Raw genomic sequence first — 20,589 nt, 5'->3', positions numbered from 1 at the left:
TCATTATGTGCAGGGCCACTCATAAAGCAGTACAGTCCGCCTTCCTGTACTGGGTCCGGACACCATCAGTTCAAAATGGGGGCCCAAGAACCTGCTAGGCAGGAAGGCCGGCTATACTGTATTATTGCAGCCACCGAACCTCTTCTGCCTCCTCCTGCAGCGCTGCCAGCTTCTGTTCCTCTTTCCTCCTCCGGCTCCACAACAGGGGGATTGGTCCTAGCACTCTAGGGGAATCTTGGATGGAAAAGGACCTGGGGGTCCTAGTAGATGATAGGCTCAGCAATGACACGCAATGCCAAGCTGCTGCTAACAAAGCCAAAAGAATATTGGCATGCATTAAAAAGGGGATCAACTCCAGAGATAAAACGATAATTCTCCCACTCTACAAGACTCTGGTCCGGCCGCACCTGGAGTATGCTGTCCAGTTCTGGGCCCCAGTCCTCAGGAAGGATGTACTGGAAATGGAACGAGTACAAAGAAGGGCAACTAAGCTAATAAAGAGTCTGAAGGATATTAGTTATGAGGAAAGGTTGCGAGCTCTGAACTTATTCTCTCTGGAGAAGAGACGATTGAGAGGGGATATGATTTCAATTTATAAATACCGTACTGGTGACTCCACAATAGGGCTAAAACCTTTGTTGCAGAAGGGAGTTTACGTGGCCACTCATTAAAATTAGAAGAAAAGAGGTTTAGCCTTAAACTACGTAGAGGGTTCTTTACTGTAAGAGGGGCAAGGATGTGGAATTCCCTTCCACAGGCGGTGGTCTCAGCAGGGAGCATCGATAGTTTAAACAAACTATTAGGCACCTGAACAACCACAACATACAGGGATATACAATGTAATACTGAAATATAATCACACACATAGGTTGGACTTGATGGCCTTATGTCTTTTTTCAACCTCACCTACTATGTAACTAACATGCGCCCCTTACATCTGCTGTCCAGGCCCCTCATTTGCCATTTTTACCTGCAGCGCCTCCGGCTTTCCTCCTCTCCTCTTCTGCCGGAAGCTATACTGCAGGCACAAAGGGAGATATTTCAGGGAAAAGGGCTGGTAGCAGGGAAAGGGAGCAGGGAGAGGGGCCGGTAAAAATGTCATTTACTGGCCCCTTCCTTTCCTGAATGAACACAGTAAGCGAGCGGTACCAATCACTTCTGTGTTCATTCATCACTGAAGCATAGTAAATAAGGTTTACTAAGCTTCAGTGTTTGAATGAGCAGGAAGTCTCAGAGGGTTTCCTATTCATTTAGTCTGTGCTGCTGTGGCTACCAGGCTCCTCCTCATCTTAACATGTCAGAGTTGAGGGGAAGCCTAGGGGAAGCTGACTTAAAGAGGAACTGCAGTCTGCTCACATAGTTTTTAATAAAAACTAGACATGTGCACTGCCAAAATATTTGTTTAATTTTCGTTTTCATTTCATATGTTTTTTTTTGCTTTTTTTTTCATTTTTCAGGCCATTCGTTATGATCGCAATTAATGAATTTGTACATTTGCACATTTGTTAATTCGTAAATTCGTACATTCGTAAATTAGAAAATTTGTATATCCATAAATTCATACATTCGTAAATTGGAAAATTCGTAAATTTGGAAATTTGAAATTCGAAAACCCAAAAATTTGAAAATCTGAAATTGTAACTATTCAATTTTAGGTATTGTAATTTCCTTTCAAATTTGGCTGTTAGTGAACATAATGAATACGAATTTATCCGAAGATACAAATTATCTGAAATAATGAATGCCGCATCTAAACAAATGGAACGGAACAAATTAATAATAAATAATAAAAATAAAAAGTTTTTATTATCATTTATTATTATTAATTAATTGCGTTCCATTCGTTTGGATACGGCATTCATTATTTTGGGTAATTCGTAACTTCGGATAAATTTGTACTCGTTACGTTCACTAACAGCCAAATTTGAAAGGAAATTCCAATACCTATAATTTAATCGTTAGTAATACTTAAGTTATTATTAGTTAAATATTGTTTCAGATTTCCAAATTTCTGAATTTTCAAATTTACGAATTTACTAATTTACGAATGTGCAAATGTACGAACATTCGAATTTACGGGTATTTGGAAAAATTCTTAAAACGGTCTTCGTTAATTGGGATATTTCCGAATGAACGAATTTGTCAAAATTTGTTATAAAACAAATTGAGAAGGAAACAAATTGCACATGTCTAATAACATCTTTGCCATTTTGAAGCTTCCCTCCAACCACTTTGCATATTATTTTATGTATACTGCAATTCTGTACTTGACAAATATGCTGCAGAAATCTCCCTCCACTGAGTCTGGCTGCAGCCATTTTAACTGTAGGCAGTTGAAGCTGCTGCCTGTTCACTTCCTGGATTTACACAGACACACAGAGGCACACCTCCAGCTCTGCAGCTCTCATTGGCCCTCTTATGACTCAACCCCCCCCTCCCTTCCTGGTAAACTCTTACGAGAGCGAGAGAGAGAGCTGTGCGTGATGTCTAATCCTAGGCCAATGACCAGACAAGAACCAGGATGTGGGCTGTATAAGGAATTTACTGGCAGAAAAAATGTTTTACTATCCAAAGTTAAAACAACAACAAGGGCAAAAGATTTAATAGATGGAAAGTTTGAAAAAATGGCTGAAGGTCCGCTTCAACAGTTTTGACAGGCAAATGGTGGGGATAGACGTCGGCTGCTGAAGAGCAATGGAAACACAATGTCGGGGCCCCTCACTGGAGATGCCACTGGCACTGGCCACTGTACGGTGCTTGCTTACCGGCCCTCTGTTCTTTGCTGGGAGGAGATGATGAAGGTTAAACGAACACTGCACAGTGGTGATCCGGCATTCCCGATCCAGGAGAGCTGCAGTGACAGGAGGGAGGAGCTGGAGGGGCAAGAGAGCACAACCTGCACCTCCTCCCGGCTCTCTCCTTCTCGCCAGATCTGGCTGGTCTCCTACAGCGCTAAGCTAACAGGAGTAATGAATCCACCGTCACTACTCATGTCAGCTTGTAGGTAGGAGCTCTACATGCAACGCCCTACCACCTCACATGATGCTACCGCACCCAAGGCAGCCATCCCTCCTGCCCACCCCTTATCCCGGCCCTGGAAGTCACCTTCTCTATAAGACTTGGTAGGAGGATTCTAAAAACTCTACTCCAGAAGATCCTCCATTTCCAATTCCTCCGGTGGTGAACTGTCCCTCAGCGTCATCACATCCAATCTAGGGCTTTGGGCCCTGCATAAGTTTTGATGATGTCAGGACCTTAGTGCCCTGGAACGTAGGGGGAGAAGATGCTGCGGGTGCCGGTCTAGCAGCATGGAGGAGTGAAGAATTGGATGAGTAGATCATCTATTCTATAACCTCTACACATAACCACTTATCGATCGCCGCACCGCGATATACGTCGGCACAACGGCAGCGGTGGGCAAATGGGCGCACCTGTACGTTCCCTGTAATTGGCGGGGTTAGAGTGATGCGTACAGAGTGGTGACTGTGCCTGCGGGACCCGTGGACTCGATGTCCACCAGTCTCCTGGCGGTCGTGTCACGGAGCCGCAGAATGGGGAAGTGCCTATGTAAACAAGGCATTTCCCTGTTCTGCCAGTGACATGACAGAGATCACCGCTCCCGGTGACAGGATATTCGCCGGCGGCCCGCGATTGAGGTGTGGAGAGGTAGAACGGGGGAGATGCCTGTGTAAACAAGGCAATTCCCCGTACTGCCTAGTGACATGACAGAGATCACTACCCCCTGTCATCGGGAGCAGTGATCGCTGTCGTGTCAGTGGTAGCCCATCCCCTCCACAGTAAGAATCAGTCCCTAGGACATACTTAACCCCTTGATCGCCCCCCTAGTGGTTAACCCCTTCCCTGCCCGTTTTACACAGTAATCAGTGCATTTTTTATAGCACTGATTGCTGCAATGGTTCCAAAATAGTGTCAAAAGTGTCCGATGTGTCCGCCATAATGTCGCAGTCACGATAAAAAAAAAATCGCAGATCGCCGCCATTACTAATAAGGAAAAAAGTTAATAATAAAAATGCCATAAATCTATCCCCTGATTTGTAGACGCTATAATTTTTGCGCAAACCAATCAATATAAGATTATTGAGATTTTTTTTTTTTTACCAAAAGTATGTAGAATACATATTGGTCTAAAATGAGGAAAAAAATTGTCTTGTTATATTTTTGGGGGGATATTTATTATAGCAAAAAATAAAAAATAATGATTTTTTTTTTTCAAAATTGTCACTCATTTTTTGTTTATAGTTAAACAAAATAAAAAACTGCAGAGGTGATCCAATACCACCAAAAGAAAGGTTAATTTTTTTTTGGGGGGGGGGGGGGGAGACATACATCTTAATTGGGTACAGCATCACACGAATGCGCAATTGTCAGTTAAAGTAACACAGTGCCGTATTGCACAAAATAGCCTGGCTATGGGGGGGGGCTAAATCTTCTGGTGGTCAAGTGGTTAATTTTAGTTTTTTTTTTACAATATATACACTGCAGAAATATTTGAGGCTTAAATGTTGCAAATATCAGAATTTGTCTAAATATTCTTGCCTTATTTCAATGACGAACTACAAGTGATGCGATCTTTATTAACACAGATGTATATAAAAATGTACGCAATGACACGCCAGGATATTAAAAGTAATGACACTTCTATAATATCTTCCTCAGTTTTACCATTTTTTTTTTGTACAAAAAACTTGACTAAACTTATTGAAAAAAAAAAAATAGTTTACAGATTAAGTAGAAAAAGTTTGCATTTAAAATGGGACTTTAAAGCGGAGGTCCACCCTAAAGTGGACCTTCCGCTCATCGGAACCCTCCCCCCCTCCGGCGCCACAATTGGCACCTTTCAGGGGGGAGGGGGGTGCAGATACCTGTACAGTACAGGTATCTGCACCCACTTCCGGGATAGCTCTCTGCGGAAAGGGGCGTAGATTACGCCCCTTTCCGAAAGTCCCCCGCTGCCTGCTGGGAAACACACAGATCCCAGAGGCAGCGGGACCATCCTTATTGCGCAGCGCGACTCGCGCATGCGCAGTAGGGAACCGGGAAATGAAGCCTAAAGGCTCCACTTCCTGATTCCCATACCCAAGATGGCGGCGGCAGCACCCGAGAGACGATCGAGAGATCGGCTTCGGGTGCCGACATCGCGGGCGCGCTGGACAGGTAAGTGTCACTATTTTAAAAGTCAGCAGCTGCAGTATTTGTAGCTGCTGGCTTTTAAAAAAAAAAAAAAAACGCGCACTCCCGGCGGACTCCCGCTTTAAATGAGGCTGGTCAATGATTGATAAGCTGTTTGTAATGCCTAGGTATTAGGGTCATATTGAACCATGTTCCAAAGAAACATAATCATATCAATAAATTCATATTACTATATAATAATACCGTAATCACATGATTTACATAGTAATATTTGTATAAATTAATTTAATATAATCAGTTATTGGACATAATGATACAATTGATAAAAATAATAGGTCATACAAAAGGCATATAGTGTAATTAATACAGCCGTATCCACATATAAATAATAAACAGGGCATTGGATTTGACAATATTATAAAAAAATATAAAAATAAGTGCATCCATTAAATGTTAACTCTACGCGTTTCATGGTTTTATACCAATCGTCAGTAGTCAGATGCATGTCAATATAAATAGGCAACCAAAAATAATCAAGGTTCCTGAGGTGAAATCACGTGGTGGTCTGGAATCCATTTAATCTCAACCGGGGTTGAGGCAGAGAACACCCTTCAAAAAAGAGTTAACCCCGGGCCGGGGGACACCAGCCGATATAGTCGCCGGAGCAGTACAGCGCACCATCGCTCGGGAATGTGCAAACATGCCACCGTGAAAGTCCAATTCTAATAATAAAAAATAAGTGAAGGAGGAGTGGAATTAGTGTGTGTATACTAGTGATGCAAAGAAGTTGTAATAATTTATAATTGAGATCATTGAAAATAATAAAAGTGTTGGTGCTGAGAAGGTGTATGTGTAATGGCAACAGAAACAGGGGTGCAAAGAACCAAAATGTAGCAAATAAAGTGTAAAAGGATCTAAATTTAACAGATGTAATTACCGAAGGTATTGTGATATGTTGTGCAGGTTGAACACTCCCAGTCAGCGAGTATGCAGGGACTGAACCGGCGAGAGACCGCTACTGATATACCCCAGGTACGGGGCGTGTTCACGCCAGCGTCATGTATTAAACGCCGGAAGAGCGTAAACAGGTGAGAGGACTAACCCACCGCAACCTAGCAATCGTGGTGTATTAGTGCAGAGTTTCCACCATAGGTCCTCTCTCCTTATGCCTCGTACACACGGTCGGATTTTTCAACGGAAAACGTTCGATGGGAGCATTTTGTCAGAAATTCTGACCGTGTGTAGGCTCCATCAGACACTTTCCATCGGAAATTCTCAAAATTTGAGATCTGGTTCTTAAATTTTCCGACAACAAAATCCGTTGTCGGAAATTTCCGATTGCGTGTACACCATTCCGACGCACAAAGTTCCACGCATGCTCGGAATCATGAGAAATCCAGAAAAATGCATTTCAAAAAAGTTATAAATTGATTTGTATTTTAATGAGTGAAATAAGTATTTGATCTCCTATCAATCAGCAAGATTTCGGGGCCCCGGGCGTCTTCTAAACAGGTAATGAGCTGAGATTACCAGTATAAAAGACGCCTGTCCACAGCAGGGGCGGATCCAGAGTCTAGTCTCGGGAGGGGCACGGACAGAAAATACATTTTTTAGGGGGCAATTTAGCGGGGCAATGGTTGGTGTTGGCGCTTCATCATCACGGCACCATGGTTTTTATGGTGTCAGGATGATTGAAGCGCATTATTACTATTATTGCATTGTTATATAAATATTAAATCGTTCAACTCACCATAATGCAGAATCAGTGGGAGCCCTGAGTGTGTCACTTGCCACCGTTGCCTGCCAGCAGATGCGGATCGTCACTTGCCACACGTTGCGAATTGTCACTTGCTACGTCGCCTGTCACACAATGCAGATTTACGTGCCATGTCGCCTGTCACATGTTGTGGATTGTTACTTGTCTGCTACAATTGTCACTTGCTGCGTCACTTTCCTGCTAAGGTGGTCTTTTACTGTGTCCCAGAGTCAGGCAGCAGATTACCAGTCAGGCAGCAGAAAGATGATGTAATCTCTCTGCTGCCCGAAGCTGCCTGCACAGTGAGGGTGGAACTGCAGGGATGCAGGGCGGGCGCTTGGGCTGCTCGCCCGCTCTCTCACCTTCCCACCGAGCATCTCGCCTGCTCACCAACCGAGCCACCCGGCAGCCACGACCCATCCGCAGAGCTGGCCGCACTCTCACCCGCGGAGCCGCCCACTCACTCACCCATATTCTCGGGGGGGGGGGGGCAATTGACCCGTTGCCCCCCCCGGATCCGCCACTGGTCCACAGAAGCAATAAATCAGATTCTAATCTCTCCACCATGGCCAAGACCAAAGAGCTGTCCAAGGATGTCAGGGACAAGATTGTAGACCTACACAAGGCTGGAATTGGCTACAAGAAGTTTTCTAATGAACATCTGAATGATTCAGAGGAGAACTGGGTGAAAGTGTTGTGGTTAGAGGAGACCAAAGTTGAGCTCTTTGGCATCAACTCAACTCACCATGTTTGGAGGAGGAGAAATGCTTTCTATGACTCCAAGAACATCACCCCCACCGTCAAAAATGGAGGTGGAAACATTATGCTTTGGGGGTGTTTTTCTGCTAAGGGGACAGGACAACTTCACCACATCAAAGGGACGATGGACGGGGCCATGTATCGGCAAATCTTGGGTGAGAACCTCCTTCCTCAGCCAGGGCATTGAAAATGGGTCCTGGATGGACAATGACCCGAAACACGAGGCCAAGGCAACAAAGGAGTGGCTCAAGAAGAACATTAAGGTCCTGGAGTGGCCTAGCCAGTCTCCAGACCTTAATCCCATAGAAAATATGTGGAGGGAGCTGAAGGTTTGAGTTAACAAACGTCAGCCTGAAAACCTTAATGACTTGGAGAGGATCTGCAAAGAGGAGTGGGAGAAAATCCCTCCTGAGATGTGTGCAAACCTGGTGGCCAACTATAAGAAACGTCTGACCTCTGATTGCCAAGGGTTTTGCCACCAAGTAATAAATTATGTTTTGCGAAGGGGTCAAATACTTATTTCACTCATTAAAATGCAAATCAATTTATAACTTTTTTTTAAATAAAATTTCTGGATATTTTTGTTGTTATTCTGTCTCTCACTGTTAAATTAAACTGACCATTAAAATTATAGACTCGCTTTACCGTGCTTTGTGAAATACTACTGGGCCGCAGTTTTGGTAACGGTGCGGTGGTGGTTGTCGGCAGAACCGGCAAACCCTGCGGCTACCCTTGAGGCGGCACTCCTGGGCTCTTATTCCGAACTCCGGAATTTGGTCCACAGAGGCCCTAGGTCCAATCCGGGGTTACTCCCTCGATGCGGACCACGCTGAGGGTATGGGATGCAGTCAGGGCCAGGATAGGGAAACCGCACAGTTGGTCCCCTGATACTCCACTGTGGGGGAACCCGCGGCTGCCCCACTTTCGAACCATTCCAGACCCGATGCTGTGGGTCCGGAGTGGTATCAAAACCTTGGCGGATGTCTCCTCCCCACAGGGGCTGCTTCCATTTGATGAACTGAAATGTAGACACGGGCTGCCTAACTCCATGTTTTTTAGGTACATCCAGCTCCGGCATGCCTATCGCGCTCAGTTTACATGTGCTATCGCTCTGGAGGCGACCCCTGTGGAGACAATTCTGGCCCTCTCGAATGAAAAGAAAATGCTGTCGACCCTATATGCTGTTTTAAATGGTATTGATACATCTGTTGTCTCCCGTCTGTTCTCCAGATGGCAGCGGGATATACCAGAGTTGGCGGAGGATTGGGAGGAGGGTGTCCAACAGTATCTACCCCTCATGATATCCTCTAGAGGCAGATACACCCAGCTTAGGTTTATTACTCCCCGGATCGTTTGACCAGAATTTACCCTGACAGAAATGGTGTGTGCCCTAAATGCGGCTCGACCGCTGGCACTTTTTTCCATATTGTATGGTCCTGTGTGTACTTACAGGCCTTCTAGAGGGGGGTGGCATCGGAGATCAGCTCTATAGGCCGATTTTCTGTTCCATGTGATCCACACGCTCCCAACATCGCAGGCTAAAAAACAATGTGTTCTATTCAGCCTTCTATGCTAGGAAAGGTATACTAATTAAATGGCAGGACCCTAGTCCCCCAACGGTTTCTCAATGGTGAGCCCTGATCGATGCGGCCTTGCCGCTCTATAAATTGACGTACTTAGGAAGGAACTGTCCCAAAAAATTTGATAAGGTATGGGGTCCCTGGACCAAAGAGAGACCACTTCCTTAGTCACTAAGCTCCAGATGGTATAAGCATCTCTAGGTAGGAAGGTGGGGGTGGTAGGGAGGGCCGGGGAATCTGTCTGCCCTTCTAAGTTAAATGGGGATGACTTGTGTTTGGTATAAACGATGGTATCCCACCCGTGATGTTGTGTAATCCACGGACCTTACTCTTTGACTGCAATTCTGGTTTGATAGAGACACTACCTGAATGTATGCTGTAATATGATCTGTTTATATGCTGCTTAGCCCAGATTTGACTTTGCTCTCTAAATACTCTTCGTGATTTACCACTGTAAACTGCCATAATGATCACTGCTGAGATTGTACCACTGTTCTGACATGTACTGTACAAATTTAATAAAATCTTATGTAAAAAAAAAAAAAAAAAATAGACTCATCATTTTTCATCACCAGGGGATCAAATACTTTTTTCCCTCTCTGTATATGCCATACCTAGCCGATCCACCTAGAAGCTGGAAATGACTGTAGTGGACACCGCTACCACAGTGATCTGCACTAGCTTCTCCGAGGACGTTTGTGCAACACGGTTGCCATTCAAAGAATACTTTGCATTTTCTGAATAACCGCAAAGCATTCTCTGATGGGATAAAGTGGAGAGCCTGTGATCTCTACCTCGTCCAATCAGGGAACCCTTTGCATCGATTGTGAAAATGCTAAGCGTTCCGAGAATGGCGCCTGTGCCGATTAGACAAATTTCTGTATTCAGTAAACAATAAGTCAGCCACTTGGCATGGAACCCAGAAGCTAGTGGAGATCACTGTAGTGGTGCCTATTACAGTGATGTCCAGCTTTTAGAAGGATCCCACAAGTATGGTATCCCCTAGTAATTACTATGTCTACAACTCATGATATATTAGTGCTCCTTACACTTGTGGTCAGTGAGAACAATTTCTCCCTTACAGATAGCTAAAAAGATCAATGGTGTCACTGGTTACTTATCTAAGAGGCAGAAATTGCTCACTGCTCAAGGAGCCCCTAGAGACCTCAGGAGCAGGGATCTCAAAACTTTCTGAACAAAGGGCTGGTTTACTGTCCTTTAGCCCGTGTACACACGGTCGGACATTCCGACGGAAAATGTCCGATCGGACCATGTTGTCGCATAATCCGACCGTGTGTGGTCTCCATCGGACTGTTTCCGTCTGAGTATCCGACGGACCGAGTTTTCCAACTTGTCGATAAAATTTTCCGACAACATGATCCGATCGGACATAGTCCGATCATGTGTAGAGAATTTCCGATCGGACAAAGTGCCACGCATGCTCAGATCAAATTCCTAGACCAAAGCTATTGGCTACTAGCCTGAACGTAGTCCCGTCGTAACTAAATAACGTCATCACGTTCTGAACGATCGGATTTTCCGACAACTTTGTCCGACTGCGTGTATGCAACAGTTACGGACAAAATCCGACGGATTTGGTTGTCGGAATGTCCTACCGTGTGTACAAGGGCTTAGTCTTCGAGGGGGTCAAACTTTGGCAAATTGGGAGTAGAAAATGTCCCAGCATCATTTGGAGTAAGCAAACGGTGTCATTGGTAGGAACTGTGTTGCATCATTGGTGTCATTGGGCCCCATTATTGGTGTCATTGGGAGGAATTGTGCCGCAATGTTGGTGTCATTGAGAGGAATTGTGCTCGATTGTTGGTGTCGGTGAACAAAATAGTGCCCCAAGGGCCAGGAAAAAGCAGGAAAAGGGCTGTATCAGGCCCCTGGGCTACAGTTTGGAGACCATTGCTCTGGAGGAACCTTAGGGATCCATGGAACCCTGGTTGAAAAACCCTGGTATATACAGTACATACATACATTGGTGCAAGCTATGTACAGTAACTATGTAAAAATATCCATACACGAAAATCATCTATAAAAGGCAGAATTTGTTCTCACAAAGGCTAGCTGTTCATCTCTATTTGTTCTTCCTTGGAGGGGGGAATGGCTTCCGAGCACAAAACTTCTGTCGAAAGCTCAAAGCATGGAAAGCAGGACCCCAAATGAAAACCAACTTTGACTGGTTATAACTAAAACTTTGCATAACCAAGACCCTTCATCTTCCTTATACCGTCAAACATGGAGGTGGAAACATTATGCCCACATCAAACCTAGGATGAGAAATTCCTTCCTCAGCCAGGACTAAAACTTTGCATAACCAAGACCCTTCATCTTCCTTATACCGTCAAACATGGAGGTGGAAACATTATGCCCACATCAAACCTAGGATGAGAACTTCCTCAGCCAGGACTAAAACTTTGCATAACCAAGACCCTTCATCTTCCTTATGGCGCTTTTAAAATCCTTATTCCTCAGTGTATATATGATGGGGTTCAGGGTGGGGGTGATTACAGCATAAAACACAGGAACCAGCTTTTCTTCTTCCGATGAAAATTTCGATGTAGGCTTCAAATAGGCAGAGAAAGAAGTTCCGAAGAACAAGGTCACGACAATGAGATGAGATGTACAAGTAGAGAAGGCCTTTCGCTGTCCTTCTTTGGATCTGATTTTTAGTATGGTGGAAATTATGTGAATGTATGATATTAAAGTCAACAGGAAAGATCCATATCCATAAGCACCACCAACAATGAATAGGACAATCTCAGCATGCATAGTTTGACCACAGGCCACCTTCAGCAAGGGTGGGATGTCACAAAAAAACTGATTTATTCTGTTGGAAGAGCAAAACGTAAGGTGGAAAGTACAACTAGTATGGATCATAGAGTTTACAAACCCACTAAACCAAGAACAGCCAGTTAATTTGACACATTTACGTCTGTCCATGATCATCACATAATGCAATGGGTGGCAGACGGCTACATATCGGTCATAAGCCATGACAGCTAGTAAGGTGCACTCAATACTGCCCAGGGCTATGAAAAAATACACTTGGGCAGCACAAGCTATAAAGGAGATGGAACTGGTCTTCAAGAGAAAATTAAAAAGCATTTTAGGAATGGTCACCGAGGTATAAAAAATCTCTAGAACAGACAGGTTGCCGAGGAAGAAATACATGGGAGTGTGGAGCTCCGTACTAAAGGTAGTTGTGACGAGGATAAGAGCGTTTCCTAGGAGAGTCGATATGTAAAATATAAAAAAGACACAAAATAGAGCAATCTGTACAGAGATCAGGGCTGGAAATCCAAGGAGGATGAACTCTGTCACTGTACTGGTATTCATCATGGTAATAATAAAATTACAACTAAATGCTGAAATAGAAAAAACAAGATCAAGGAACATGAGATAGAAAGGACATAAGTTCTAAAAAGAGAGAAGTTCCCACACTTTTGAAACCCCGCTCTTCCCCCAAATGAGGTGTGTATGCTTTGTTTTCTTTTCTTACTTACCTTTTTTCAGAAGTCTTCTGGCTGGTCATGTGACACGTTGCTTCCTCTTCCAATCTTCTCCAGTGGTGGCCCAGCCTTCATAGTATGTCCCCAGTCTTTAGGGTTAAATTATGCTTAGTTCCAGACTGGAGGCGAGTACTGCAGCCTAAGCCCCTTCTTTTATATTGTTCACTTCCTGAGGGGCCCAGTTAACCCCTTAACACCTGGAGGTAAAACAAATCTTAACCACTTTCAGACCGGACCATTTTGCTGGTAAATGACCAGAGGTCTTTTTACACTTTGGCACTGCGCTGCTTTAACTGGTAATTGCGCGGTCATGCAATGTTGTACCCAAACAAAATTTGTGTCCTTTTCTTCCCACAAATAGAGCTTTCTTTTGATGGTATTTGATTGCCTCTGCGATTTTTATTTTTTGCGATATAAACGTAAAAAGACCGCAAATTTTGAAAAAAAATGATATTTTCTACTTTTTGTTATTAGAAAAATCCAATAAACTCAATTTTAGTCATACATTTAGGCCAAAATGTATTCAGCCACATGTCTTTGGTAAAAAAAAAGTCAATAATTGTATATTTATTGGTTTGCGCAAAAGTTGTCACATCTACAAACTAAGGTACGTTTTCTGGAATTTACGCAGCTTTTAGTTTACGACTGCCTATCTCATTTCTTGAGGTGCTAAAATGACAGGGCAGTACAAAACCCCCCCAAATGACCCCATTTTGGAAAGTAGACCCCCTAAGGAAATTGATAAGAGGCATGTTGAGCCCATTGAATATTTTATTTTTTTGCCTCAAGCGATTGAATAATGACAAAAAAAAAATTTTTTTTTTTTTTTTACACAAAGTTGTCACTAAATGATATATTGCTCACACATGCTATGGGCGTATGTGAAATGACACCCCAAAATAAATTCTGCTGCTTCTCCTGAGTACGGGGATACCACATATGTGGGACTTTTTGGGAGCCTAGCCGCGTACAGGGCCCCGAAAACCAAGCACCGCCTTCAGGCTTTCTAAGGGCGTAAATTTTTGATTTCACGCCTCACTACCTATTACAGTTTTGAAGGCCATAAAATGCCAAGATGGCACAAAACCCCCACAAATGACCCCATTTTAGAAAGTAGACACCCCAAGCTATTTGCTGAGAGGCATGTTAAGTCCATGGAATATTTTATATTTTGCCACAAGTTGCGGGAAAATTACAAACTTTTTTTTTTTTTTTTTTTTTTTCACAAAGTTGTCACTAAATGATATATTGCTCATGCATGCCATGGGCATATGTGAAATGACACCCCAAAATAAATTCTGCTGCTTCTCCTGAGTACGGGGATACCACATATGTGGGACTTTTTGGGAGCCTAGCCGCGTACGGGGCCCCGAAAACCAAGCACCGCCTTCAGGCTTTCTAAGGGCGTAATTTTTTGAGTTCACTTCTCACTACCTATTACAGTTTTGAAGGCCATAAAATGCCAAGATGGCACAAAACCCCCACAAATGACCCCATTTTAGAAAGTAGACACCCCAAGCTATTTGCTGAGAGGCATGTTGAGTCCATGGAATATTTTATATTTTGCCACAAGTTGCGGGAAAATTACAAACTTTTTTTTTTTTTCACAAAGTTGTCACTAAATGATATATTGCTCACGCATGCCATGGGCATATGTGAAATGACACCCCAAAATAAATTCTGCTGCTTCTCCTGAGTACGGGGATACCACATATGTGGGACTTTTTGGGAGCCTAGCCGCGTACGGGGCCCCAAAAACCAAGCACCGCCTTCAGGCTTTCTAAGGGCGTTACAGTTTTGAAGGCCATAAAATGCCAAGATGGCACAAACCCCCCCCCCCAAATGACCCCATTTTAGAAAGTAGACACCCCTAAATTTAGGGGTACACTAGTGAGACTAGGTAATAAATGGCGGGTGCCCTGAAACTATAAAAAAATAACTAACCAACCAGCGTCACCTGTAACAGTTATATGGTGATCACTGGTGAAAGGGTTAACTAGGGGGCAATCAGGGGGCTTTATGCGGTAGTATATGGGGGTCCCTGGCGCTATAAAAAGCTGCGGCGAACCTAAATACCTACCTGCCTAACTAGCGTCACCTGTGACACTAATACAGCGATCAGAAAAACGATCGCTTATTAGGCTGGGTTCACACTGGAGCGATGCGGGAACGCCACGAATGCGCGGCGGGTTCCCGCATCGCATGCCTCCCGGCGGCAGTTCACACTGCCCTATGCGAACTGCTGGGAGTGTCAGTGAAATGTTAATGACACCCCCAGATCAGTTCGCATATCGCAGTGCGATCTGCAAACTTGGATCGCATGGTGTGAACACCCATGCGATCCGATTCTGCTGCGGACCAAAAAAAGGGTCCCGTGCGAGTTTGCGGCGGGTGCGGCGGGTGCGACACGAATTCAGCCATACTATCTGTATAGCTGAACTCGAATCGCACAGAGATCGGATGTGATTTGCACTGCAGTGCGGTGCGAATCACATCCGTTCTCATAAACCGCTGCAATGTGAACCCAGCCTTAGTGACACTGGCGACGGGGGGTGATCACGGGGTTAAACCTTTATTGGGGGGGTTAGGGGGGTACCTTAGAACTAAAGGGGGCTAACCCTAACTGCCCTAACAGTTATTAGTCACAAATGACACCTGCCGGGTGATCAGGGGGTTAAACCTTTATTAGGTAATAAATGGCGGGTGCCCTGAAACTATAAAAAAATAACTAACCAACCAGCGTCACCTGTAACAGTTATATGGTGATCACTGGTGAAAGGGTTAACTAGGGGGCAATCAGGGGGCTTTATGCGGTAGTATATGGGGGTCCCTAGCGCTATAAAAAGCTGCGGCGAACCTAAATACCTACCTGCCTAACTAGCGTCACCTGTGACACTAATACGGCGATCAGAAAAATGATCGCTTATTAGGCTGGGTTCACACTGGAGCGATGCGGAAACGCCGCGAATCCGCGGCGGGTTCCCGCATCGCATGCCTCCCGGCGGCAGTTCACACTGCCCTATGCGAACTGCTGGGAGTGTCAGTGAAATGTTACTGACACCCCCAGATCAGTTCGCATATCGCAGTGCGATCTGCAAACTCGGATCGCATGGTGTGAACACCCATGCGATCCGATTCTGCTGCGGGCCAAAAAAAGGGTCCCGTGCGAATTTGCGGCGGGTGCGGCGGGTGTGGCGGGTGCGGCGAATGGCTGAACTCGAATCGCACAGAGATCGGATGTGATTTGCACTGCAGTGCGGTGCGAATCACATTCGTTCTCATAAACCGCTGCAATGTGAACCCAGCCTTAGTGACACTGGCGACGGGGGGTGATCACGGGGTTAAACCTTTATTGGGGGGGTTAGGGGGGTACATTAGAACTAAAGGGGGCTAACCCTAACTGCCCTAACAGTTATTACAGTCACAAATGACACCAATGCAAAAAAAAAAAAAAAAAAAAAAAAAAATGACATTGGTGTCACTGTGACTGGGGGGCAGGGGTAATTGGGGGGGTGATCGGGGGGTAAAGGGGGGGTGTGAGTGTGCCTGGCATGTTCTACTGTGTGTGGGATGTGTTGGTGCAACTCACTGATCCGCTCTCCTCCGTGTCGGAACGAAAAATACCGACACGGAGGAGAGAATACATCACTTCCTCTCCTGTGTTTACATTACAGGAGAGGAAGTGATGTCACCGGGGATTTCCATTCGTCGGGAGCGATCGCGAGGGGGTGGCCATGAATGAATGGCCGTCCCCTCGTCCGGGATCGCTCCCGAACGAAAACCGACCGCCGCAGGCACCGGGCGGGGGCCCGATCGGGCCCCCGACCCGCGGGAGGCAAATCACGTACATGTATGTGCTTATGCCTGCCCGTGCCATTCTGCCGACGTACATCGGCGTGCGGCGGTCGGCAAGTGGTTAAAGGGTTAGTTCACCTTTTTACAGATCATGAAAAGTTGAACTAACTCACAGCACCCTGCCCATACCCTGGGTTCCCTGCCACACTTGGGTGATTACCTTTAACTGCAGTCTGGGCATTTGAAAAACATACTTTTCTGCACCATTCTTTCTTCAGGGGTGAACAAAGGGGGATCAGATAGATTCTCATCGTTCAGCATGGTCACATTTCGGCACTGACCAATGCCCATTCAGCATTGCGGGCATCATTTTTCAAATGCCCCGGACCACTACACCAGCTGGTATGGAAAGCAGAAGATAATCATTCATGGCGATAAGTACAGCAGGGACCGAAGGTGTGGGGAGGGTGTTGTGAGTTTGTTTTTGTTTTATCCTGGTTGTATCCAGGTAAATAATACCTTTTTTCAGGATAAATTGGCCTTTCATTTGGTGGTAAATGTTAATGATAGCCTCTCATATTGTTTTGTTATCAAAGAAAAACTGGCCTAAGATAGTAAAAAAATCTAAATAAAACTTTAGCTGTATATTTCTATACTTCGTGTCCTTAACATGACCCACTATAAACAACAAAACCCCAAAACATATTCCCCTAGTCCTGACATTTTCAGCAATACCATATGTGTGTGTTGTTTTTTGTCTTTCTTTAAATTCTCCAATTAGAAGATGACACAGCGTATAATTCTCTAGCCAGTAAAAAGACACAATGTATTCCGAAGGAGAAAGAGAGTACAGAGGTGGGTTTTACTAAATGATCATTGTAATAGTCAATCACATGCTAATCACAGCAATTATGTGATTAAGAGCCTGTGTTCCCAGCTTCCAATCATTATATGAGACATGGAGTAACTCAGCCTTAATGGTAGGAGCGTGCTTCCAGCACAAACACCGGTGTGCATATATTCTGCTCCTCAGAAAAAGGCCCACTTCTGTGATGCTGCATATATGATATACCAGTATCAACATGTTAATTAAAAAAAAAAAAATCCAGGAGTTGGAATTTACGTGGTGGGAAGAAGGTTAAATTAATGTGGTAAAGTATATCTAAAGTTCATTTTTTTTTTTTAGTCTTGGGCACTGTACGGAAGGCCTGAATCCTTTTTCATGTTTTCACTGCTGTCACTGTAATGCCCCGGAAACACACCCACAGACTTTCCGCCAACAAAAACGTGGATTTTTGTTCAAAGGTTGTTAGCTCAAACTTGTCTTGCATACACACGGTCACGCAATTGTTGTGTGTACGCAACATAAGTGTTGGGGAAATTCACCCTTCTGGTCCCAAGTCAAAACTTGGGATCCCAAGCCCATCTAGAAACTTGTCTGAAGGAAGTGTGTTAAAGGAAGATGTTGAGATTCAACCTTCTGGTCCTGGTCAAGAAAATGATCCAGCACTATCCAGCTTTACAAAAACTTGGGATCCCGAGCCCACCTAGAATTTTGTCTAAAGGAAGTGTGTTGAAGGAAGATGTTGAGATTCAACCTTCTGGTCCTGGTCAAGAAAATGATCCAGCACTATCCAGCTCTACAAAAACTTGGGATCCCAAGCCTACCTAGAATTTTGTCTGAAGGAAGACGTTGAGATTCAACCTTCTGGTCCTGGTCAAGAAAATGATCCAGCACTATCCAGCTCTAGAAAAACTTGGGATCCCAAGCCCACCCAGAATCTTGTCTGAAGGACCTTGATGACGCCATTGTCTAGGTGTCATGGATGGAAGGGGGTATATGAGGTTAGCGTATTTTTGATATTTTTCCTAATGTCTGATCCTTTTATATAACCAATAGGCTACAAACTATTATACTTGTCATACCCATTAACTGACCCATGAAAATCAAAAATAAATGTTTTAGTCTAATAAACTAACTTTTGTCTGACTTTCTACTTCTGCTTTCTTATTTCCACACTAAAAGAAATCAGACATACACTATATTACCAAAAGTATTGTGACGCCTGCCTTTACACACACATGAACATTAATGGCATCCCAGTCTTGGTCCGTAGGGTTCAATATTGAGTTGGCCTGCCCTTTGCAGCTATAACAGCTTCAACGCTTCTGGGAAGGCGATCCACAAGGTTTAGGAGGGTGTCTATGGGAATTTTTGACTATTCTTCCAGAAGCACATTCGTGAGGTCAGGCACTGATGTTGGACGAGAAGGCCTGGCTCGCATGTTCCCGCTCAAATTCATCCCAAAGGTGTTCTATGGAGGTTGAGATCAGGACTCTGTGCAGGTCAGTCAAGTTCCTCCACCCCAAATTTGCTCATCCAATACTTTTGAAAATATAGGGTACAACGTAGGCTGTAAGGGCAGAGATGAAAGATCTAAAATACAGAAAACAAAATTAAAAGCTTGGTGGGAAAAAATCCACGCTTTAGGGTGAGCGAAATGGAGAATTAATTTCCCCAAAATGTGATCATTTCTGCAAAATACAGCAGAGGCAAAAAGGGAAGGCAAATTAAAGATGTTCATTTTTAAAGGTGTATTTGAGATCTGCTTCATTGCATCATTTTATTTTATTTTCACAGAAAGAAAAACTGGGAAAATGGATATATTTAAAAAAAAAAAACAGTACACAAACAATACTATATTGAAATAAAATTTCAAAGGGATATTATATTAAATAAAGTTTTTTTTTTTTCAGAAAGAAAGCATAAATAACAAAAAGTAGTAAAACAAAACAATTTACTGCAACAGCACACAAAACCCGAATATACAGAAAGGGGAAAACATATACACAATAAACACACAAACACAAAAAACAAAAACTCTATTAAAAGAAAATTTTTTTTTTTTGCAAATACATTTCAGCTCAAACCCAAAAAAAGCTTAATTTTTTTGCAAAATTTTGCAGAGAAATCAAAAGAAAACGTTATACGTGATCATGCTGTCTTTAGAAAAACGACAGTAATATCAGATTACAATCAGTATTCTTGTTTAATGTTCATAGAAGAAAGCTTCCGACATGCCTTATTTACAACGAGAAACTGTGAGATTTATATACTTCCAGGATCCGTTGGGATTGCAGCAATAACATTAATAAAAGCTTTAATTCTTCTGGGAAACATCAGAAAAATTGAACAATTATAAATCCTTAAAGCAGCCTGCTAAACCAAACAAAGCCCAAAAAAAAAAGAAAAATTGGGGAATTTTAATTGTTTTTTAAACTATTTTATAGAACTGATGTTTTGTAGTTTTGCTAGAGGCTGTAAAAGTCTATTAGATTGTAAATACACTATATTGTCAAACGTATTGGATGAGCAAATTTGGGGTAGAGGAACTTGACTGGCCTGTCCTGACCTCAACCCCATAGAACACCTTTGGGATGAATTCGAGCGGAGCCTGACCTCACAAATGCTCTTCTGGAAGAATGGTCAAACATCCCCATAAACACTCCTAAACCTTGTGGACGGCCTTCCCAGAAGGGTTGAAGTTGTTATAGCTGCAAAGGGCGGGCCAACGCAATATTGAACCCTACAGACTAAGACTGGGATGCCATTAAAGTTCATGTTCGTGTAAAGGCAGACGACCCAATACTTTTGGTAACATAGGTTAAATGCTGGCAAACCTTGGTCAATTTTTTCACTGGTGTCTCCTGGCTGGTCAAAGGATGAGTATCTCACCTCTTCTCTGCAGCACAGATTGACACTCTTATAGCTTTCTGTTAGCACTGTTCTCTGTAGGAGTAATGTCTGCTCAGGCTGGCATGATGATACACCATCAGGAGGCGGGTCCGTGAGACCCCGGGCTCACAGAAAGTAGGTTAATTGATCTCAGAATCATTAAAAAAGTACAGCCAAAGCTCGTTTTGGCTATACTTCTCCTACGGATCACAGGAGTGGAGCTGTTGGCTGATGTCACAGAGCTGGTCCAGGCTCGGGAAGGAACGTGACCATATGGTCTGGATCCACCCACAT

General features: G+C 43.8%; 1 protein-coding gene across 2 annotated transcripts; it reads right to left on the bottom strand.

Annotated features, from left to right (window-relative positions):
• Positions 1–10,153: 10,153 nt before the first annotated feature.
• LOC143934526 (olfactory receptor 5V1-like) lies at positions 10,154–19,635 on the bottom strand. Of its 2 annotated transcripts, none has more exons than XM_077458213.1 (2): positions 19,551–19,635; positions 10,154–12,620 (listed from the first exon to the last, which is right to left on the bottom strand). In XM_077458213.1, the coding sequence occupies exon 2, from the start codon at positions 12,592–12,594 to the stop codon at positions 11,662–11,664; it is 933 nt and encodes a 310-aa protein (XP_077314339.1). In that variant the 5' UTR covers positions 12,595–12,620; positions 19,551–19,635; the 3' UTR covers positions 10,154–11,661. The 2 variants fall into 2 exon arrangements, with proteins under 2 accessions (XP_077314339.1, XP_077314340.1); XM_077458214.1 differs by having other exon boundaries at positions 19,595–19,635.
• Between the last annotated feature and the right edge of the window lie 954 nt (positions 19,636–20,589).

Source organism: Lithobates pipiens, unplaced genomic scaffold (assembly GCF_037356315.1).
Source record: "Lithobates pipiens isolate NorthernLeopardFrog02 unplaced genomic scaffold, aLitPip1_a1.2 Scaffold_27, whole genome shotgun sequence".
Lineage (NCBI taxonomy): Eukaryota > Metazoa > Chordata > Amphibia > Anura > Ranidae > Lithobates > Lithobates pipiens.
Note: the sequence above shows the minus strand (reverse complement) of the source record. Positions and strands in the feature narration are given on the sequence as shown.